At 36.4% G+C, this 24,343-nt stretch overlaps 1 protein-coding gene and 1 pseudogene across 2 annotated transcripts; one reads left to right on the plus strand and one right to left on the minus strand.

Moving 5' to 3' along the window:
• Nucleotides 1-8,177: 8,177 nt before the first annotated feature.
• LOC110931188 lies at nt 8,178-10,315 on the plus strand (annotated as a pseudogene).
• Nucleotides 10,316-18,105: 7,790 nt separating this feature from the next.
• On the minus strand, nt 18,106-23,344 carry LOC110928609. 2 transcript variants are annotated; one of them, XM_022171634.2, is made up of 5 exons: nt 23,184-23,344; nt 23,016-23,098; nt 22,007-22,058; nt 21,145-21,235; nt 18,375-18,424 (listed from the first exon to the last, which is right to left on the minus strand). In XM_022171634.2, exons 1-5 carry the CDS (start codon nt 23,216-23,218, stop codon nt 18,410-18,412), a joined length of 276 nt encoding a protein of 91 aa, XP_022027326.1. In that variant the 5' UTR covers nt 23,219-23,344; the 3' UTR covers nt 18,375-18,409. The 2 variants fall into 2 exon arrangements, with proteins under 2 accessions (XP_022027327.1, XP_022027326.1); XM_022171635.2 differs by lacking the exon at nt 22,007-22,058 and having other exon boundaries at nt 18,106-18,424; nt 23,184-23,343.
• Between the last annotated feature and the right edge of the window lie 999 nt (nt 23,345-24,343).

Raw genomic sequence — 24,343 nt, forward strand, 5'->3', positions numbered from 1 at the left:
GGAAGACCCCTATCTTTTCAAAATGTGTGCCGACCAGCTCATCCGAAGGTGTGTCCATGGTAATGAAGCGCGAAGAATACTCCGTCATTGTCACGAAGGTCCATACGGAGGACATCATGGTGCCGCAAGTACCGCACGAAAGGTATTTGACTCAGGATTTTACTGGCCAACCATTTACAAGGATGCACAAAACCTTGTAAAGACATGTGATGCCTGCCAGAGATCAGGTAATATTTCTTCCAAAAACGAAATGCCTCAAAATGGCATTCTCGTTTGTGAAATCTTTGATGTGTGGGGACTCGATTTCATGGGACCTTTCCCACCTTCAAAGGGAAACAAATATATACTTGTGGCAGTAGATTACTTGTCTAAATGGGCAGAGGCCGAAGCTCTTCCAACAAACGATGGGAGAGTGGTGGTAAAATTTCTGAAAAAGCTGTTCTCTCGTTTCGGGACACCAAAGGCTTTGATAAGTGATAGATGTACCCATTTTTGCAATCATCAACTCGAAAAAATATTAACAAGGTATGGGGTCTATCACCGGGTCTCGACAGCATATCATCCTCAAACAAATGGGCAAGCCGAAGTGACTAATCGAGGTTTAAAACGAATACTTGAAAAAACCGTAGGAATAAATAAAAAAAGAATGGGCCGATAAATTAGACGACGCTTTATGGGCTTTTCGAACTGCTTATAAAACCACCATAGGCACAACCCCATACAAACTCGTCTATGGAAAAAGTTGCCACTTGCCAGTAGAAATCGCTCACAAAGCCTACTGGGCAATTAAAAACGTAAACTTAGATTTAGAAGTTGCCGGTAAAAATCGATTTTGTCAAATAAACGAATTAGAAGAACTTAGGAATTATGCATATTCTAACTCCGAAATTTATAAAGAAAGAATGAAAAATTTGCATGATAAATATATTAAGTCTAATGAATTTCGGGTTGGAGACCAAGTTCTATTGTTTAATTCACGACTTCGATTATTTCCTGGTAAGTTGAAATCTAGGTGGTCAGGACCTTTTTCCGTTACCCATGTTTTTCCACACGGTGCAGTAGAAATTAAAACTCGAAATGGGATACCATTTAAAGTCAATGGCCAACGGCTGAAACTCTACAAAGGATCCATTGAGGATGAGGAAGAGGAAATCGCGCTACAAACGGTCAACGAATAAACTCATACCCGACATGTTACAGGTAAGTGTACGTTCAAAACCAGTAAATCATCTAACCATTTTTCGGAAATAATGGGCATGCACACGAGCACAAAAAAAAATATATTTTTCAAAAACTTCGCCCGGCACGGGGCCGTGTCCGCTGGACACGGGGCCGTGTCGAGGCGACTGTCGGGATAAAACCCTCTTTTCCTATCAGTTACACCATTCCACACGCCCCGTTTCACCGAAAACTCTCTGGTTAGAGGCGATTTTCTGCAGATTTCGAACGTCACCACCGATTCTAACAACGTCAAGGTATGATTCTATCCTTCTTAGTAGTTAGATTAGTTACTTGCATGTAGTTAAAACATCAAAAATTGGGGGAAAATCTAGGGTTCTTCATGTTCATCCGGATCGAACTCAAAATTTTTGATAAAAATTGTTAGTAGTAGTTTAGAATAGAGTAGTAGGAAGTAAATAGACATGTATTGTTGATAGATTCGTCCGATTTCCAACTAAAAACCCAAACCCTTGTTCTTGAACCGAAAAACACGAAATTGAAAGGGTAAATGGTTTGTTTTTGGAAAAAAGACACTTAGGGTTTCATTTTCGGGGGAAACCGCTACTATTGGGCTAAAAATTTTCAGGTTTTCGAAACCGGGACGAAAAATGGAATTTTTGGGTTACAGACGCCTGGACACGGGGCCGTGTCCGCTGAACACGGGGCCGTGTCCAGCCCACTGTTTGCAGTTTCGCTTTAATTTTCCTGGTTTCGTACTAACTTTTTATGTATTCTTTTCAGATGTCGAAATTCACAAGGTTTGGTGCAAACGAACTTGACGCTAGGGCACGCTACGAGGTCCTACAAACAAGACCCGAAGAATACCCAAGGCGGGCATGTACTGATTTGCTAACCATGGTGAACCAACTGGACCGCTTCAACAACATTGTGAGGGGCCCACTGCACGTCGCATTGACTGCCCGACTTCGGTCGGTCCACCAATGCACAATGGAATTCTATAGCACCTTCATCTTCAACTCAAGGCGCGAACCGTTTGATCATGACGCGGTTGAGTTTCGATGTGGAGGGACCACCTATAGAACCTCCATGGCGCAGTTTGGAGCCATTATTGGGTTATACAATGATGAAGAAGCGGGAAATGAAGAGAATACAGGGGGATTAAGAGACTTGGATGCAACCGAACGCCAAGCCGCATGGGCTCAAATAGGTGAAGGAATCTACAACCCGAGCAGCACAAAGAGCACCAAACTGAGGGACCCGCTATATCGCTACATCCACAGGCTCCTCACGTACTCGCTGAACCAACGCCATGACAGTAGTGGCGTTGTTGGGTTGAAAGATTTGGTTGTCCTTCACTGCATCCACAACCAGAAGCCTCTCGATGTTCCTTACTTCCTACTGCGAAACATGCACTTGAACCGCCTTGCCTCTGCTCCTACACCAATCTTCTTCGGGGGATGGGTGTACCGTCTTTTCAAGCACTTCACGAATATCCCAAGGTCCTTCGAAAGGAGTCCATGGTCGGGACGGGTCGATTATCATATTTGCCGAGCCATGAACTTGCTTTATGAAGCGGAGGACGGGACGGTGAGCTTTCAGAGGACGCAAGGCTACGCATGGAACCCGCAGGAGGCTCTAGTTCTTCATGCACCACCTCCACATTTCCAATACCCACCCCAAGGCGATCCGGGTCAATCCTCCTCTCAAGGAGGCGGTTTTCCTAATTTTCAAAGTTTACATGATCTTTTGCAGGAAAACCTTATGTGCACCAGGAACACCTACAACCTAGCCAACAACACATACCACCGGGTTGGAGCTATCGAGCGCAGCGTCAACGATATACAAGACGATATCGGTAGCATCCGGGAATACATGGCGAGGCAAGGGGGTGGAGGTGATGGTAGTGATGAAGACATGGAGTAGGAGGCTGGGAGGAACAAGGGGCTGGCTGGTGATGAACCCACAGGTTTGATTGCCCTTCTTATCCATCAAACAATTTATGGCCTGCGTGCCAGTTGTCGAACAATTTACTTTCCTTAACTACTTTTTATCTTTATTTTGTTTTTATTTTATGTTTGGATAATGTTTGACAATGGTAAGTTAGGATGGTTTGTGCTTGGTTGGATGGTATTGAATGATTAAACAGGTGCAATGCGAGGGTTAGAGTGCTAAATATTAGCACTTGCAGCCCTAGGATGAAGAAACGGGGAGAAAAACCTATTTTTTCTGGCTAACAGACTGTCCACACGGGGACGTGTCCAGCCGACACGCCCCCGTGTCCATCTCCCAGATCTGCTGTTTGGCTACTGACCTGCAATTTTTTGCCCGACACGTGGCCGTGTTCACCCAACACGCCCCCGTGTTCACCTTCTGTAAGTTTTTCGTTACTGGCAGTTCACCACGGGGCCGTGTCCAATGGACACGGGGCCGTGTCCAGACTGCCAGTAACACAAATCTTTGCTTTTTAACACACTTTTATACATTTTAATCACCCAAAAAAATATTGTTTTTGGACACATTGAGGACAATGTGTAATTTAAGTGTGGGGGGGATGCTAAAACCTTGAAATTTTGCAAAATCCTAAACACAACCCTTACACAAAACTCTATTGGAACCGCTAAACACCCCAAATTTTTTCAAAAACTTTTTCATTTTTTTTTATTTACTTGTCTTAGTTTAAGTTGGGAAGAACAAGTCTAAAAAGGTTATATTTTTACAAGTTTACAACCGATAGCGTCGTGATAAAAAAAGGAACCAACATAAGAAAATTATGAAACGGCATAACAAATCTAGTTTAAAATTCGATTATATATGCTTGGTCACATTAAAAACCCATTCCCACAAAAGTGAGTTTTGAGCCTTTATTGAGCATAAAAATACACATATTTAGATTAAATGCTCATTTTTCGTTTCTTGTGTGAATAGCCGCTCGGTCCTTACAAATCTAGAACTTGCCACGACGATACATTCCCGGTCCTTACCAACTTAAACCCAAGTAAGTAAATGATGGAGGCATTAGGACTAACCATTTTTCTTTCAAAACCATTATTTTTCATTTTTTTTACCTACCCAAAATCCCCCTAGATAGCCCCTTTGAGCCTAAACCTTTCATTTCATTACCCCAAAAACCATTTTTACCCACCAAAAACCTTTTTCATTTTTTCCCCTTTATTTTAGTAACAAGCTCGGTTTTTCGTCAACTTGCCCTTTCAAGTGACATCAAAAAAAAAAAAAAAAAAAAAAAAAAAAACTAGATGATGAAGTCAAAAACAAACAAAAGCTACAAAAGCTTGTTTGAAGAAATACTTCAAAAATAATAAGTCACTAAAAACAAGGTATTCTACGAAAACCGACACTTGTTACGATTTTCGCCATTTTTACTAACCACTAACCAACCACCCACCTTTAAACCCAAGCCTTCACCCCAAAAGTCCTCTTGATATTTACAAAGGTAAAAAGTTAAAAAGGAGGAGGATTGATTGCTTGGCAAGCCTATGGAAGACGTAAGTTCCGTGCCGCTCTCGAGTGATTCACTAAAATATACACCTTCGGCCGAGTGTTGAGTGATCTCCCGTAAGGTATGTGAACTTGTATGTAAATGGAATTTTAATAAGGCATGTTATGCCCAACTAAGTAGTTTATCTTGTGAAAAGTTCAAAATAAATCATAACGAATAGGATTGTAAATAACTAAAAATAAAACCTATAAAAACCTTGGATTCCCGACACTCTAGGACAAGCTAAAAAAAAAAAAAAAAACTTCTCTTCTACCTATTCCATTTGGGAGTGTAAGCCACATTTAAAGAGTTTTGCTTGAGGACAAGCAAAAGTTCAAGTGTGGGGGTATTTGATGTGTGTAAAATGAAACATATAAAACACATCAATTAAGGCATAAAACTAACCCTTTTTAAGTACTAATGTTGGAAAAAGAGTGTTTTTGTCTTCCTTTTGTATTTTCAGGATGAAATGAGCTCAAAATCACAAAAGAAGCAAAAAGACCACTAATTCTACCATAAATACAAGAAAAGGAACAAAAGTGGACTGCCCGGACCCTCAACGGCACCTCCCAAGGCAAAAAGAAGGAAACAGAGTCTGAACACGCCCCGTGTCCAGCGAACACGGGGGCGTGCCCAGGAAGCAGCAGAAAAGACAAACCAGTAGAAGCTTCCATTGCCCACCACGGGGCCGTGTCCAGCGAGCACGGGGGCGTGGTGAAAGTACAGCAGGCGCATTAATTGTAATTCGCAATTACAATTAATGAAGAGAGAGAGTGTCAGGCGGGCACGGGGCCGTGTCCAGCGGACACGGGGCCGTGTCCAGCCTTCTATTCAGCCTATAAATAGAGGAGCTTGGCTTCATTCTCTCTCATCCCTTGGCACACCACCTCTCTCACACTTCATCCACCACCCACCACCACCATAACACCATCATCCACCACCATCATCCATTGTCCATCGTAGAGTGTGTGAGTCGTCTCGGGATCCAAGATTGATCGTAAGAGTTCTTGACAATCAAGGCCATGTTTGCCTAAGTCTCTTACATCACTTGGTGAAGACAAGTGTTTAGTATAATACTTTTTATTTTTAATCTTTTGCACTTTTTATTTGGTTTTGTATTAATGACTTTAATAACTAGTTACTTATGTTGAAGGTGATCTTTCCTTATCGTTTGTCCGTGGTGTCTTGGCGTTATTTTACTGTCTATATAAAATAAAAGATTTTCACCATTCATATCTCCACGGTCTATATGGAGGTATGTTGGCTACCTGGTCGGGGGTTAAGGGAACGGTTTGGTAAGGGTCTTGCCCTTGTTCAGCGTTTAGAGGTCCTGCTTGGGACCTGGGTCAAATTTAGTAGGATCTCCTTCAATGCCCATAGGTATTGGATGGCGGGGATCCAAACTCTTTGACCCCCTCATAAGTTAACTACTATTAATACTATAACCCGGCTATTTAGGACTGTATCCCTGCTGACTCAGACTACTTAGCCGAGGGTAACGTCACCGCCAAAAGCGGGGCCTACCATAATTTGCATTAATAACTTAATTCATTATCTTTCAATAATCCGACCCTTTAGGATTGTATCCTTGCTGACTCAAACTACTGGGTTGAGGGTAACGTCGCCTTCAAAAGAGGGGCCTACTACAATAACTAAGATAATCTCTTAAACAAGTGCAAAAGTGCGAAAATAATCAAAGGTTATACTAATACACGTGCCGGAACCAAGTGATTCATCTTGTCTATCTGTTTTTATTTTATTTTTATTTTCAGCATTTAGTTAGTTTTTATTTTTCTTAGTTTAAAACATTTTTCTAACCTTTTTGATTTGATTAGACGTTGAGGATAAACCGGTATTAAAAGCTCTTGTGTCCTTGGACGACCTCGGTATCTTACCAACACTATACTACGTCCACGATGGGTGCACTTGCCCATATGTGTGCTTAGTGTTAGTAAATATCGTGTTTTATAAATTTAAAACTTGGCTAAAAGTGTAAAAAGGGCTTAAATATATATCTAAAAACATATATACACTAACACGCATCAGGTACTATACGAAATTGGCTGGTATTAGCTTCCTAAGCATCACGAATAGTCTCGCAAACTTGATGCCGTATCTGAATGAACAATATTTTATTATTATTTTGATCCGCTGTGGATATATTCGACTTCTGTAATACATTTGATATTACAACCAGAGGTTGAAGTATATATTTATCTTTAAGCTTCCGCTGTGCATTTATATAATTGTGTGGTTTGACTATATTGTTGCCAACATCGTCACGGTAATCCCCCACCGGGCCCATCGGTGAGACACGTGGAAAACGGGGTGTGACATAAACATATGTTATAAATTCAAACCACTACCCATTCAAAATTTTGGCTCCAGTTTCAAAATTTAAACATGGCTCCAGATTCAAAATTTAAACAACAGACGTATAAAAAGGGTAATCTTTGTTTCTCTATGCTTTATCAACTCCTAACTCTCTCTCTAAAATTCACTTTCGTCTCTCTCTATCTTCTTCAATTCCATTTCACAAACCCTAACCCTCAATCGATCTAGACATTTCAAAACCCTCAATTGGATCATCAAACTCAACTTATCAAACAACAAGTTCACTCATCTATTTCATTCACAATTCATCAAATCTTTATGCGTTGGTAATTGATTTCTGTTACGCGTCTACACAGCATCCAAATCCGAACTCACATTCGACACATACGCTTCATGAAAGTTCACATTTACAGGAACATTTTCCGGTTCGTCTAAATCAGGGCTTTTTACCCGAACTCCTGCAATTTTGTAAAAAATAATCAAATTAAACTAATGTATTTCATAGGGTTTTGCTCAGTTGGATTCAGAACTCTCAGAATTACGGTTACTCGATCTGAGGTGGAGACATGAAGAATCCGGATTTTATGGTGTGCGTTTGATAATGATTTGTTTTTGTTTTTATTTTCCTATATGCAGTTTGATTCATGGGAATTCATGCCAAAAAAAGATTCTATTCTGATTGGAGATGACAATGCTGAGATAAATTCATGCCTAAAGTCGTTAAAAGGAACATGAATGACATGTTTTGTAAATGTTTGGGCTGTTTTGGGTTGGAAGCTAACCCTACGCAGCCTATTTGACACATTTTCAGACCCGAACCACCAGCTTTAACCCATTTCATACGCATTTACAAACTAATGGCTCACAATTGTCAAATCTAGATTACATCATTGAATGTATATACTGTCATTTAGCTAAGGAGGTCTTGGAGGATGGTTTCTTGGTGGGTTGGACAGGATCTTACAAGAGTATCAACGACACAGCAGCTGAGAAATGAAGGTTGGATTGATAATGAAGTTAATTGTATTCTATTACTGATCAATTAGTTTTATTTATGAATAGATATAAAAGCTTCATGCTATTGGTTGAATTTGGTTGTTTCTAGAACGATTTAACTGTTTTCTAGGGTTTGATCACTGATTACTCAATCAGTACATACCACAATATGATGAGGCTTCAGACATATATTGTACTAAGGGTGTTTGCCACATTGGCAGCTATCTATCATGCATTTAGTAGTAGAGGATAGTTCTACCCAGCAACAGTTTATTTATCTACCTCCAAAGTCTGTTTAGTGCTCCTTTTAAACATGGGTTTAGTGATCATGTGCATTATGTGGCAGCTGACAAAAAAAAGTATTTTCTTGGTTTGCTTAGAGAAGCGGAGGTTGAGAGATTAAACGAGCAATCATGGCGAGAAGTTATGGAATCCTTTTTGCCATAACTATATTCCGGCAAGACTTTTCTTTTATGTTTCTTTCTATGGTTACTGCTCTTTTACTCATCAAGTCTTTGCATTGGTCGGCTCAAAAGAGAGTTGAATACATTGAAACAACTCCAACTGTACTGATGTTGTCTCATGTACGGATTATTTCTTGGGATTCCTTCTCCTTGTGGATTGTCTATTTTTGTATAACTCAGTAAAGTACTTGATACAAGCACGCCAAGCTTTGGTTTCTCTTTTCTTTTAATTCGAGTAAGTTGTTAAATCCTTACGCTGTTAATGTTATTATTTTTGTCTTTTAGAACTTTCGTTAGTAACATTTGTCATTTTCAGGTATATGATATTAGCTACAACTACAATGTCAACTTTTGTAAATACGTTTTCGACATGTGAGTGATATGCTTATGGAAGGACAGTGGGAAAGAAAAGTCGTGTACACATTCTATCTAGAGCTTATTCGCGACTTACTACACTTATCTATGTATCAGTGCTTTTTCCTCGTAATCTTTGTGTAAGTACTAGAGTTTCATACACATGAAGCCTGCATCGAGAGACATGGAAGTCAACATGATTTGTAACTTTAATCATAACTTCATTTATTTACACTTTGGTTTCTCAAGGAACTATGGTGTGCCTCTTCACTTGATCCGGGAGCTGTATGAGACATTCAGAAACTTCAAGCTGCGAATTGTTGATTACATCCGTTATCGAATAATCACATCAAATATGAATAATCGGTTCCCAGATGCAACACTTGAAGAGTTGAATAAGCTAGTTATTGTTATTGTTATTATTATTATTATTATTATTATTATTATTATTATTATTATTATTATTATTATTTCTTGTCCACAGAGGTTAAAAGGGATCAGGCAACAGAGGTTAAAAGAGTTAGTTAACAGAGGTTGACTTTTCTATCGTTGAATTCATTAAAAATTCAGATTTTTTATGAACATTGATCAAATTTTACATTATTTTTTGCTTCATAGCCATCGATTCTCCCAGTTCAGATATTAAAGATAGGTCAGATGGTTATTCTCAGCGTACCTGGAGGTATGTATATATATGCTTTCACTCCTTTCTCTATGCAATTACTTCATGTTATGACATTCTTAAACTCTAATATTAAATAAAATTGTGTGTATATTCGTAAATTAACATGGTTCATGAATTGTAGAATTCACAAGTATGGCTGGAAGACGTTTACGAGATGCTGTTAGTTCTGTTTTTAAGGAAAAAGTCCATGTTGTCATAGCTGGTCTAACTAACACCTACTTTCAATATGTTACTACCTTTGAGGAGTATGAGATGCAAAGATACGAGGTAAGTTGACCGTGACTTTTTCCTAGAGGTGTCAATTTTAACCCATTTACTTACAAATGAGTTGATTTGGGTTACATGTTAGGTTTTAACCGGCTAAATGAGTCGCATAAAAATAGCTAATATAGATCAGGGTAAGGCATGCAAACTTCTTAATCGCTTAATGAAAAAAATTTAAAACTATTATTGTAATAAAATAGATTTTTTTCATTTATCACAGTTTATTCATAAAAAAATATATTAACTGACATAAGGACCGAGCCCATTACCCAACCTGCCGTTTTCCCACCTCAATTCGACATACTCTTGATTCTTGCTAAATGCCATACTTAAAACTCTTTTTTTTTTAATCAGGGAGCATCGACCCTATACGGTCCTCATACTCTCAGTGCCTACATTCAAGAATTCAAAAAGCTTGCAACTGCCATTGTCTTTGGAAAAACTGTTGAAGCGGGTCCACAACCACCAGATCATCTTAACAAGCAAATAAGCCTGCTACCAGGTGTGGTGGTGGATTCAGAATCAGAATACTTTAAGTAAAAAATGCGTCAAAGTGGATTCAGAATCAGAATACTTTGTTTATCTGTTGACATATGGGCTGGCTATTAAGGGTCTTGTAATTAAAGATAAATGCAGTTGTTAAACCACTGAGTAAGTTTAATGCATGAAGGAACCTGTTTCTTCTAGGGGATTGAGCGGAGAGATAGCTACTGCCTTTGCTAATCTGACTATGCTAGATTCATTGTAAGTTCTTTTATATTATTTTTTAACATATGAAACTGTTATACAATCTGCATATTTCTTTTTGTTTCTATTTCAGAGACTTGTCCAACAATAACTTGACATGAAATGTGCCCAAGTTTCTTGCAGAACTAGACAGCTTGAGGATTCTGTAAGTCAATAGGTTGTAGGGCTGTTCACAGCTCTAATAGGTGCCATATTTTTACATCAAAATGGTTAACAAATTCTTATAAATTCAAAATTTTTACATCAACAGCCAGTTCCTGTTTAATTGCAAATGATTTTTAATTACGTATAAATATTTATTTCAGGTACAGTGGATGGATAATGAAGGAAATTGGCTTCTATGAATTGATACTTAATTGATGTTGCAAAAAATATAGAAAATGTTTGCTCGATTGTATTTAGGTTTTGGTTTATTGTTTTAAAACGATTTAACATTTTGTTATTTATTTGTTATTTAGATTGGCTGTTGATGTAAAAATTTTGAATTTATGTTTAAAACATCTGTTTGGTTACAAACTGAGTCTTGAGAAACAATGATTTGGCAAAACAGAGATTACCCTTTACAAACAGTGGTTGACTTTAATCAAACAGAGTTTTAGATACCTCAAACAAATGATACACTCTTTTGAAACCTAAAATCTGTTTATTAACCAGATGTTTGGTTTTTGAAAACAAAGGGTAAATGTTTGTTCACTTTTGGTCAATCAGATGTTTGATTTTTCTTTTGTAATCTCTATTTTTGAAACAGAGGCTAGGATTTCAAACAGTGGTTTGAAACCTCTGTTTGGTTACAAACAGAGGTTGACTTTAGTCGAACAGAGTTTTAGATACCTCAAACAAATGATATACTCTTTTGAAACCTAAAATATGTTTATTAATGAGAGGTTTGGTTTTTGAAAACAAAGGTTAAATGTTTGTTCACTTTTGGTCAGTCAGATGTTTGTTTTTCCTTTTGTAATCTCTGTTTTTGAAACAGAGGTTAGGATTTCAAACAGTGGTTTGAAACCTCTGTTTGGTTACAAACAAAGTTTTGAGGAATAGTGATTTCGCAAAACAGAGATTACCCTTTACAAACAGTGGTTGACTTTAGTTGAACAGAGTTTTAGATACCTCAATCAAATGATATACTCTTTTGAAGCCTAAAATATGTTTATTAATGAGAGGTTTGGTTTTTGAAAACAAAGGTTAAATGTTTGTTCACTTTTGGTCAATCAGATGTTTGTTTTTCCTTTTGTAATCTCTGTTTTTGAAACAGAGGTTAGGATTTCAAACAGTGGTTTAAAACCTCTGTTTGGTTACAAACAGAGTCTTGAGAAACAGTGATTTCGCAAAACAGAGATTACCCTTTACAAACAGTGGTTGACTTTAGTCGAACAGAGTTTTAGATACCTCAAACAAATGATATACTCTTTTGAAACCTAAAACATGTTTATTAATCAGAGGTTTGGTTTTTTGAAAACAAAGGTTAAATGTTTTTTCATTTTTGGTCAATCAGATGTTTGTTTTTCCTTTTGTAATGTCTATTTTTGAAACAGAGGTTAGGATTTCAAACACTAGTATGAGAAACATATGTTTGAAACCTTTGTTTGGTTATAAACAGAGTCTTAAGAAACTGTGATTTGGGCGTAACAGAGATTACCCTTTACAAATAGTGGTTGACTTTAGTCAAACAGAGTTTTAGATACCTCAAACAGAGTTTTAATATTAATCAAATGAAAAGCTAAACTAAAAATTACAATATCTATACACCTATTTATACTTTATATTAAAATATATTATGCATGGTTTTCTAAGAAACAACCCGTGTTTGCACACGGGTCTTACCGCTAGTACATATAATAAAAGAAACCAATTAATGGACACGTGTCGATATGAGAGGCATCTATTTTTTAGATTTCCCACCATATATCTATGTTTATTTTTATCTTAAAAATTACAAGTTTTAAAATAATTTATCAAGTAATCTCATATTTTAAGTCGACTTTTAACTATAACTATATTTCTATATTTCTATATTTCTATATTTATATTTATTTTCTAATATAATCTTTATACTTATCTTTATTTTATTATTTTGCGAGTAAATTGCACAAAACGTCCTTTATGTTTCCTCAAACCTCTAGGTTCCAACCTTAATATTTAAAACTTGCTAAAATATCCTTTAAGTTTATTTTTGTTGTTGGTTTAATCCTTTATGACTAATCACGTTAATTATCTCAGTTTATTTCCCTCACATGCCTAACATGTGAGGGTCCCACTATCGTTTGATGACCGACATCAACTGACTCGCAAAATGGAACGGGGATGTGGTGCAAACGCAAAACTGTCTGAAACCCAAGCAAAATTGCCTCTGTTTTCACCAAAGATGTAGTCCAAACACAATTAGATCTCTTAAATTTATGGGGCCATTCACATGGAGCAAGCCCCTTTTCAGTCCGAGCTATCAACATCTACTCGGAGGAGAGATCCAGCCCGCGTTTCGCTGACTAAATGCCAAACAAGCCATATTTGCAGGTTGAAAGCCTCACGTTAGTTCTGTATGTGATTTCAAATTGAAAAGTGCATATCATTTTTTGTAATTGTTTTCCTCTTTAGTTTCGATTACTTGATTGGGAATACATGTATTAAATAGGGAAGAATAAAAACTAATATTTAGGTAGAAAGCAATGGGTCATGAATGGGGAAAGAATAAATAAGTGGATTTAATGGACTAAATGTATATTTTGCTGCAAAATTTGCGTTTCTTTAAATTGTGAATAGATTCATTTCAAACTCAAAAGTCTCTAATGGCGGTGGCTGAGGGCCTAAGGCTTTTTATTTTTTATTTTTTACACTTAATAATAATAACTATTTAATATTTTATTGATCCGACCACATGTAACACAGACGTTTTTAACCTGTTAATAAATTAAAAAACAACAAAGTAAAATGTTATTTTTTGTAATACACAAGTTTATAATCTAATAATATAAAAATTAAAAAAAAAACAAAGTAAAATGTTCTAATATGTAAATAGTATATCAAAGTTCTTTTTACCAAAACCGTATTTTGACGACTGTGTGTGTTAACTGATTACATTATATTTATTCAAGCCATGTAGTACACGTGCTTATTCAACTCATGTTATACACGGGTAATTAAAGATGTAACTTTTTTATTATACAAAAATATATTTAATCAACCCGTGTAATACACGGGATTCTAACCTAGTAAAAATATACAGTATAATATACAAAGAAAAATATAGTAATTTAGTATGCATGGTATGGTTGTAGGCTTTCTTTGATGAAACAAATATCAATGAGACACGTAACAAAAGTTTAGAAATCTAGTCTAGTGTGAATAATATAAAAAGATGCCACAACAAAAAGAAAAAAAAAGGAACACAGATTATCATATATACATATTTAAAAAATACAAAATAATTATTTCGGTTATATAATCGGGTAAACGAGTATACTTTATCGGGTAATCTAGTTAGGTAAACGGGTATATCACTAAATAACATACCCGTCCCAAGACTGCGAAAAAAATAAAAAATAATCTCACAACAATCTCATACCTGATTATTCGACCCCATACCCGTTCTAAATGTGTTAAGTTTTAGGTTTACCTATCAAAGTTTGGGTTTGTTGACATCCCTAGAGGCCAAACTTTGATATTTTAAATTGTTTAGTTAGCAGTCTAGTTTTGAGTTTTGACTTAAAATTATATAAACCTAATATGAAACTAGAATCCAAATTCTTTTTGCGTACGGCTAACCAAACTAAAAAAAAAAAAAGTAAAATAGTCCTATTCCATTAGCCTAAAATCGATATTATTTCCGGTTCATTTAATATGTCACAGTTAAATTAAATTAGGCTATTTCATTATCAAAAAGCAACGTTACAATAAGTGTTTTGGAGCTATTATTAGGGTGTAAGGGGTGCTCACCTAAGAGGTGAGTCCTCTCTCTTACGCCCAACCAATCCTTGTGTGCCACGTCAACTCCCCTCTTAAACTCCCATAACACCCTAAATTGATGGCGGCACTCCCCTCTTAGGTGACTTGGTTTTTATTAAAAAAAAAAAAAAAGAAAAAAAGAAAAGCATTGATTGGACCGCCCCTCTCTCTCTCCTCCCTCTCTCTTCGGTGAGCCGCCACCGGTTTCGTCCCCTCTCTCTTGGTCACCGATATGTTGGCGGTGTCTTACCGCTCGGTATTTTGAACCACCGAAGGGGGTTGCCGAAGGCACCCCGTATACCCTTATGTTTCATCCGACGCGTTAAATACAAAACCAGATTTGAATAGAGAAGAGTAAGAAACATATTTTTTATGCTTGACATAATAGAGTGTAGTAAACATTAATATAACCGCTTTTGTATCATAGTTGTAAGAAAAAAATATATAAAAAAAATTAAAACGTGTTTCACAGAGTGTAGTAAACATTAACATAACTGCTTTTTGTATCATAGTTGTTAGAAAAAAAGATATATAAAAAAATGAAAAAGTGTGTCACATCTAGTAACATCAAATTGTTGATCGAAGTACCTCTCGAATAATATTACCAGTGGTGGATCTAGAAAATCCGCATAGGGGTAACGTTTAAAAAAAAGAGGTAACAAAATCGAAAAAACATCAAATTTTCTAAAATTTACATTACCGTTGGAGCATCAAAGAACAACGGGGGCTACCCCTTGTAACACTGTAGGTCCGCCGCCCCCTGAATATTACCCTTTATCACTTGTCGTCTTGGTGTGTCAAGACAAGAAAAGACATGAATATGGACCAACAATTTCCCACTACCTTCACCACTTGGTACTACAATTATTTTGGTTAGCAATTATTTCGTATAGGAAAACTGAACATTGGATAAGATGGCTTTTTGAATTAAGGTAAAAAAAAGAGTAAAATGGTAAAATGGTCCTTGAGTTTTAGTCATTTTTGGCACTTCAGTTTAAAAATGAAATTTTTTGTAACTGGGACCCTAAGGTTTCATTTTTTGTTGCTATTTTCATCCAATTGGCAAACTAAGTTAGAATTTTCTGTTAACTTCTCCCCTCTTTTGGCATATTCATCGTCATTTTATGTTATAATATATTTAATTAAATGAGGAAAATGACAAAAAAGAGAGAAATTAATAGAAAATTTTAACTCAGTTTGGCAATTGGATTAATGACAACAAAAATGAAACCTCAGGGACCCAATTAACAGAAAATTTTAACTCAGTTTGCCAATTGGATGAAAATGACAACAAAAATTAAATCTCAGGGACCCAGATACAAAAAGTTTCATTTTTGAACAGAAGTGACAAAAATGATCTAAACTCACGGACCATTTCAGCTTTTTGGTCAATTGGTGAATTGATAACCTTCAAAGACACTTTGATTTCACCAAGTCAACAAACACGAATCAAATTCTATTTCAAACACATATGATTTCGATACGTAAAGATCAAAATCGAGCCATATTTTGGTTTCAAATCCCTAAAAGACCTACACTCAAACCTGAACCAATTCATACACTCAAATTGTAACTCCGGTTTTCAAACCTACAACACACCCAAATCGACTTCAATACACAAACCTACAAACCCACGTGTAAACTATCTGATTGACTTGTAATCTACTCGCGATCGGCTCATACAACTTGAATAAAGCCAAGCTTAAACAAGCTTGAGCCCTTAATTTGAAGCTTAAGTAAATAAATGATCTTGAGCCCGGGCTCCGTATACCAAGAGCCCTTAATTTGAAGCTTGAATAAATAAAAGATCTTGAGCCCAAACTCCGTATACCAAACTTGACTATGCTCAAGAGCCCATTATTTGTAAAAATATAACAATTTGTCTTATAACGAGTGTATATATAATAAATGTGCCAAACTGAAGTACTGAACCATAACATGTCTTATAACGAGTGTATATATAATAAATGTGCCAAACTGAAGTACTGAACCAATCTGTTTAGCCTAACCCAAGATTTGTATGTCTTGTCACCACTAGGCACTAGTCCACTACTATCCAGTGAACCGAACCATATGATCAAGCTATTTTTCACATAGAAGATAATAATACCCCGGACCTAAATCAGTATTATTTTTATTTTATTTTTGAGTTAAACGTCATTTTAGTCCTTGTGGTTTGTGTCATTTTGCCAGTTTAGTCCAAAGATTTCATTTTTCGTCTGTGTGTCCAAAAAGGTTTCACCGTTGCCATTTTAGTCCACTGGGTTAACTTTATTGATTTTTTCTGTTAACGAGAAGGGCAATTCAGTCATTTCACATGTAATTCTGTTAACTAGAAGGGCAATTCGGTCATTTTATATAAAATGACCGAATTGCCCTTCTTGCTAACAAAAATAATGGATGAAGTTAACCCAGTGGACTAAAATGGCAATGGTGAAACCTTTTTGGACCCACAAGCGAAAAATGAAACATTTTGACTAAACTGGCGAAATGACCCAAACCACAGGGACTAAAATTGCATTTAACTCTTTATTTTTTAATAATAAATATAACAGAATTATATAAAATGAATTGTCAGATAATTGGTAAAGGCAATGAAAGCTAGTTCTCCCAGACCCTAGGTCAAGAGTTCGAGCCGGAGCCACCCCGGGTTTTAGTCCACTGTGCGTTACGCCAGAGAGATTCTCTTTTGTGGCGGCACAAGCCCCTACCACTGGCAGTGGGTGGTATGGTTTCCCGGGGAACGCCGTTAGCCAAACTCTGACGCCAGCGTGGACCCGGTTAGGACAACATAGTCTGGCTAGAGTGAGGTTAGAGCCCTCTATTTAGGAGGGTGTGAGATCTCTCTCATAACGAGTTAAAGACTCTCACCGTTCAAAAAAAATATAATTGGTAAAGTGGTATTAGTGGGTAGTAAAAGGATCCCTTTTAGAAATGGTAAGCTTCTGAGGGAGATTAGTGCAATTGGATCAATGATTTCACATTTCAGGAAATATTAACAAAACATCAACAAACTGGATCAAAGATTATTTGGGTGATTATGTTGATGAAAATCAGTCTGCATATGTTCCAAAGATACAAGTGCTAACCTTGGTTTATGAAAGCGTCAACCGTCAATATGTTCCAAATATATAAGTACTAACCTTGGTTTATGAAAGCGTCAGCCGTCAGACGCTCCAAGGTGTTTTAGTCCCAAAAGTTATATCGCAAGGTCGTGAGTCACGTACTGTGAGAAGTGCGTCCAGCGAAGCTTTATTTACAACTAGAAGCTACATATCTCTCATATGTTTTACATTTGGGCCTTTCATAATTTCTTCATCCCTTGGCGTTTTTTACATGTAAACCTCCTATGGATCCTAAATTTGACCCAAAACTACATGAAGCGCGTCTTTTTGCGGCTTTTACTCCTGATGCGTTTTCCACAGCGCCTAACGCCTCAGGCACGCCTTTTTAAACCAAGGTGCTAACAAGTAACAATGGGAAAACTCAGTGATATTAAACGGTTCATCACATGAACAAGGAAACTCTGTACACATTCAAGAAAATGGATCGTGTGACTAGTCGAAAAAAAAAAAACTATATGTACCAGTCAAGGTTTGCTTATAGCAGTGAAGTGTTGTCAGACGGTGAAAACAAAATCCTTTTAATAAGAAAATGACTCGAACTATGGCCTCAAACTATGCGTTTGCACAAGAACATTTCAAGCCCAAATCAAACAACGTTGGTGACATCATCACCACAAATATCGAGTTTCGTCTTCAAAATTTGGTAACATAAAGTGTCTGGATTCTTATTCAGTTCTAAACTAATTACCAATTAAGTCCATCAAAAATGAATAAGAAGAAGCATGCAATGTAATACAAGTTGGAAATTTGTCATCCTATTACCAACGCATCCTGCTGCACTTTATCCAGATATGTTCTTCGGCTTCATTTGCTCTCGCTGTCATACAGATCCGATCTGAACATGTTTGTCAAAGAAAAACGACGTGCTAAATCACACAAATACATATTTAGATAAGAACACAACCTTACACAACCTTTTTTTTGGTAACCATGAGAACCTGTTACCGCCTATTAACCAACGGGGTCAGTTAAATTGGTAGCTTGCACTGGGTAGGTGGCGTTCAAGAGGTTATGGCATGAAACCAGTATAAGAAGGATTTCGAACCGGAGACCTCTGCTACTGCTAGAGGGGAACTAGGTGCTTACCATTGCGCCACCCGCCCACCCCTTGAAGGTTAACCTAATACCGAGGTTTAAAAGTACGGAATCGTGCCTCGAGGCGTCCCTTTGCCACACGAGTCATACGCCTCGAGGCGAACCGAGGCGTAAGCCCAGAACGGAGTTAAAATAATATATAAATTTATATATCTTATAAAAAAATACCGACTAATTTCATCATCGCATTCATCAAAAACATCAAAAACACACATAAAAAGGACATGAAATGTTTGAAATTGACACAAAAAGTCAAAAACATCAAAAACAAATATCAAACCCCCTTGAGGCGCAACTTTTCTTAGTGCCTCAGCTCTATGAGGCGCACGTACAAAATAACCCCCTGAGGCGCTTCCTTAGACTCGTTTTTTGGGCACCTCGCCTAGAGACACACGCCTCAGCCGTTTTTTAAACCATGTGTTATATAACATTACAACTAAATTTAATGCACCCGGACTCTTATGGGTCCATTAGCTAACAAATCTGGATTAAAAAGAGAAAAAAACAGTATGTCTATATAGGTGGATACAACCACCAATAGTAACTGGGAGGTGATTTGTGCACAACGATGGATTACTTTTGACTAAACTTTGGTTAGGGTATGAGGGTAACATAGTTGTAAATAGCGACTAGTAGACGATAGCGACAAGCTACCTATATGCTACGTAGCGATAGCGATGAAATAGCGGGCGATATTTCATGTTTAGCGATACACTAGAAGAAAAGTTAAGGAATATTTTATATGTATCTTTTATCAAAAAAGTAAAAAATAAATTAAAAAAGTTATAAAAATCTCGCTATTTGTCGCTAAATCCTATATAGCGCCATCAATCCGCTTTGCTACGTAGCGATAGCGATGAAATAGAGGGCGCTATTTCATGTTTAGCGATACACTAGAAGAAAAGTTAAGGAATATTTTATATGTATCTTTTATCAAAAAAGTAAAAAATAAATTAAAAAAACTACAAAAATCTTGCTATTTGTCGCTACATCTTATATAGCGCCATCAATCCGCTTTGCTACATAGCGCCCAATAGCGCTCACTAAGGGTCAGTGCTATTGACACCTATGGAGGGTAAATTTGCGCAAAAAGATTTGTTGTTGTGTGCCAAACAACTATTGCTGCGATACAAATCACCTCCCCCGATACTTTTATATTTGAACCACAGTATTTATCCCTTTATTGTTTTCATGTAAACTCCTAAAGATATAGGTGTAGGAAATGGGGAAGATAAACTTATCTAAAGTTCTAAACTAACTATGGAGTTTATCCAATTGGCAAATAATAATCCCATCTTTCTGAAATTGGCTGATAATAATCCCAAGTCAGTTATTAGCCAATAATAATCCAACCTCGTCCAATTTTTTTGTAAAATAGTCTGCCGTTTAAATAAGCTTAACGGAGTTAAGTGTTTTTCCGAATTACAAACCGATATTTTAGGGATTTTGATCAGAACGAGGATACGAGTCGATTGATGTAAAACTTACCTCGAAATTGTGTTCGAAATGGCTTGAATTTTGTTAATTGGAAGTTAAACACCCGAATTGAAGCACCGTTTTCGTGGGTTGGGGACAGTATTTTGAGGTAAGTTTTACATCAATCGACTCGTATCCTCGTTCTGATCAAAAGCCCTAAAACATCGGTTTGTAATTCGGAAAAACACTTAACTCAGTTAAGCTATTTTAACGGCGGACTATTTTACAAAAAAATTGGACGAGTTCGGATTATTATTGGCTAATAACTAACTTGGGATTATTATCGGCCAATTTCAGAAAGATGGGATTATTATTTTCCAATTCGCCTATCCAATTTGAACAATGTTTTAACAGCTAAGAGCTCCTATGTTGTACAATACAATCCTACCATACATGTGGGACAACAGTTCCGAGCTCAATCCCTTAAAGCATAAGTACTTTAAAAGGCGGTTTTATAACATAAACACATGCCGGAGTTACTTCTAACAAAAGGTGTCATGCTATTGTATCAGGATTAACAATTGAACTCTGACACAAACTACCATGAACAGAAGTTAAGGGCGTGTTTGGTTTGTAGGAATTCAATGGAATTTAAAGGAATTGGAATCGAACCGTTTCGACGCGGATCGTTTCAACCCGTACCGTTTCGACGTGGACAACAGTTCGACGCCCGTTTCGACGCAAACCGTTTCGACCCGTACCGTTTCGACGCGGACCGTTTCAACCCGAACTGGTGGTTGTGGGTGCCGGGGTGATGGATTCCAATTCATTTGACAACCAAACACAACAAAAATGGAATTGAGATTCCAATTCCAACAATTTCCAATTCCAATTGGAATGTTTAAACTCCAAATCCAATTCCTTCAAATTCTAATTCCAATTCCAAAACATTCCGCGAACCAAACGCCCCCTAAGCATCCACAATATAACTACTTCAAAAGGCAGTTTAATAAGATAAAAACCAAATAAAAAAGAAAAGGATACACCAAGTAAGATCCATGAGCAAAGGCCCCAACCAAAACTGCAGTGAACAATCGATCCCTCAACACCGGTTTGTGCTTCAACGTAAGTCGAACTGAAACCCACAAAAAATTTCAGAACTTCAGCAAACAACACCCAGATAGAATGTATATAAAATAACACAAATGTCACCCATCTTATATAATATTTTGTCTACCCATTCTTGGTTTAAAAAAAAAAACGTGCCTAATGTGTTGTGGCACTTAGAGATAAAAGGCGCCTACATGGTTTTAAAAAACGCTTGAGGCGTGCGCCTCAAGGCACGCCTCGAGGCGAAATACCCAAAAACGATTCTGAGGCGCACCTTAGGGGGTTTCTATGGTACGTGCGCCTCAGAGGGGCTGAGGCGCTAAAAAGGCTGCGCCTCAGGGGTTTTTGATATTTGTTTTTGATGCTTTTGACTTTTTGTGTCAATTTCAAGCAATTTATGTCTTTTTTATGTGTGTTTTTGATGATTTTGATGATGAATTTAGTTAGTATTATTAATTTTATAAGATATATAATTTTTATATTTATTTTTTAATTCCGCCTCAGGCTTACGCCTCGTGAGGCGAAGGGACAACGCCTCGAAACTCGTTTCTGTTTTTTTAAACCTTGGGCCCCTAACGCGTGAGCAAAGCGCATAAGAGGCAAAAGGCGTGTCCCGGGTCAAAATTGGTCAAACATAGGATTTGTAGGAGGTTTATATGCAAAAACAACCTGACAGATGAAGATATTATGAAATTTTTACTTGATAATAAAATTATACTTAAAAAACACACAGAGATATGTGACTTCTGATTGGAATTTGTAGATAAAGCTTGTTTAGTTGTACATAGGCGCCTACATCATGTCGTGCCTCGGCTTTTGGGACCAAAACGCCTCGAAGCTCCTTGTGCCTTTTAAACCAAGCATTCATTCCAAATTTAAAAAAAAAGTTGCATTTGAATCTTGATAAAAGGATGATAGATATATAGAATCACGATCACTTTCATTTCGTAAGAAATACACATAAATTTATCAGAATTCAATGTTTAATTCGTAATTACATAAATAATAAAAATGAGCTTATAAAAAAGATTATATAAGCGATAACATTAAAACTAAGCAACAAGCCCTAGAACACTGATAAACAATCGATCTCACCCGATCAGATCGATAAATAACTTCAAATATAAAATAAAATAAACAGATTAAGGGGCTGTTTGTTTACCTCTTAATGAGGCTCTTAATGGTTCAGACCTCTTACTGGTTCAACACTAATGGTTCAGACTGTTTGTTTCACAAGCAGATGTCTGAATGGTTCAGACATTTGCCTCTAAATGGTTAAGCATTATACTGAGTCTGAATGGTTAAGACCTCTAATCTGAATTGGTCAGACATTTGCCTCTGAACGGTTAAGCATTATACTAGCTCTTAATGGTTCAGACCTCATACTGGTGCAGCACTTAATGGTTCAGACCTCTCTGCATTTAATCATTCAGATGTTGCCAAACAGCCCCTAAATAAACTTACTTAGAGGAAAAACAAGAGCATAAATCAACACATATTTCACCCAACTTATATTCAACATTTTTCTCCAAATTCAAAAAGAAATTAGATGCATTTTAAATCTTAATAATAATTGATACATCAATTATCAAATTTACAAAAAGGAGCTTCACAAATAACCAACAAAGTTATAAAACACACATTAATTTATCAAATTTCAATGTTTAATTACAAAATCAATAAACACAAAACATGCAAAAAAACTAAAACCAAAAAAAACCCCCTAAAACACCAATAATCAACCAATCAGATCAATAAACAAATTAAAAAAAAAATCTAAAAAAGGATGAAATAAATAAACTTACTTAGGGGAAGAACAGGAGCATAAATCAGTGGAACCAAAAACTTAAACGGAGCTCCTTTACTCTGTCTCATGTAAACAGTTTCACTACATAATCAAATAAAAACTATTGAATTAATAGTTTAAATACCTAATTTATTGATGAATATAACGTGAAATTAAATGAATTTACCCGTCGGTTGGATGAGAAGAAGAAGATGAAGACATTGCAGAGAAACTCAAATTGAAATTGAAATTGGAATGAAATTTAGGGATCGCCGATGAAGAATTAACTTCGGAAAGGAGTTCGAGTTTCTTTCCTCTTTCCTTGATAATATGTTATTATTTTAGGGTTATAATAATACAATTTAGTTTTACTTTTCAAATAAAATAAAAGTAGTGGGTGGCGTTTTACGACGGGTTCGAACCATAGATAGAAAAACAATGGTGATGGGATGTTTTACGTTATGGTTAAAGCTCACATCATGACGGTGTATTTGAAAGTTATGAAAAAGTTATCAGTTCAGTCCATGATAGTATCGACACTCGTTATAACCATAAAACGAATACATGTGACGGGTTTGGAACGTGAATAAAATAGTCTACTTACAATGGGTACATACGGAAGTTAGAAAAATGTCGCATTGAGAAAAAAAAAAAACTAAAACGAAACGACAATAAAACTAAAAGTTTAGGGTCTAAATAGTAAATAGAATAAAATGTAAATGGAAAAACTAAAGTTGAGGGTTAAATAGTAACTATAATAAAATATAAGTGTTGACAATGAAAAAATGTCACACCTGGTCATAGACGGAAGCACGAATTGTGATCGTGATTGATTCTCATTGTATACGAATTAGCAAACATACTAATATAAAATAAAAATAAACTCCAAATGTCATTCCATAAGTTTCAAACATAAACATGAGTGAATGATAGTGTTTACATTACTTCAAAATAAACTAAGTTTTAAAAGTCAACAACATAGTTCAAGTTTTAAATGATCAAGGATCTGTTCCTCATATCACCGCAAGGAGACGAGATATAACGAACAATCCAACAAAAGTGGCATGGAGTTATGACGCTCGACATCTTGAAGCAAAGTTTCCGCAAGGATTCCACTAATTTCTTGAAATACATGTAAGTTTGAAAAACGTCAACAAAGTTGGTGAATTCATGTAGATATTTTGTATTAAAATGCATATTTGTAAAATGTGAGATGTATTTGTATGAAAAACGGTATGTAAACGTGAATGAAATCGTGATCATTAATCTTTTGCAAGGACATTAATATGTGTGATGACATAGGAAGCATTCCAAACCTTGACGATTTTTGTGCCGATTACCCTCGAC

Source organism: Helianthus annuus, chromosome 3 (genome assembly GCF_002127325.2).
Source record: "Helianthus annuus cultivar XRQ/B chromosome 3, HanXRQr2.0-SUNRISE, whole genome shotgun sequence".
Lineage (NCBI taxonomy): Eukaryota > Viridiplantae > Streptophyta > Magnoliopsida > Asterales > Asteraceae > Helianthus > Helianthus annuus.

Excerpts from the sequence above, each read along its gene's own strand:
- LOC110928609 (XM_022171634.2), bottom strand. The coding sequence starts at position 23,218 with ATGTCTTCATCTTCTTCTTCTCATCCAACCGACGG. Across the intron at positions 22,059-23,015 it reads TGCTCCTGTTCTTCCCCTAA|GCACAAGGAGCTTCGAGGCG; the intron begins GTAAGTTTATTT and ends TTGGTTTAAAAG. Across the intron at positions 21,236-22,006 it reads AAGCCGAGGCACGACATGAT|TTCGACTTACGTTGAAGCAC; the intron begins GTAGGCGCCTAT and ends TGTGGGTTTCAG.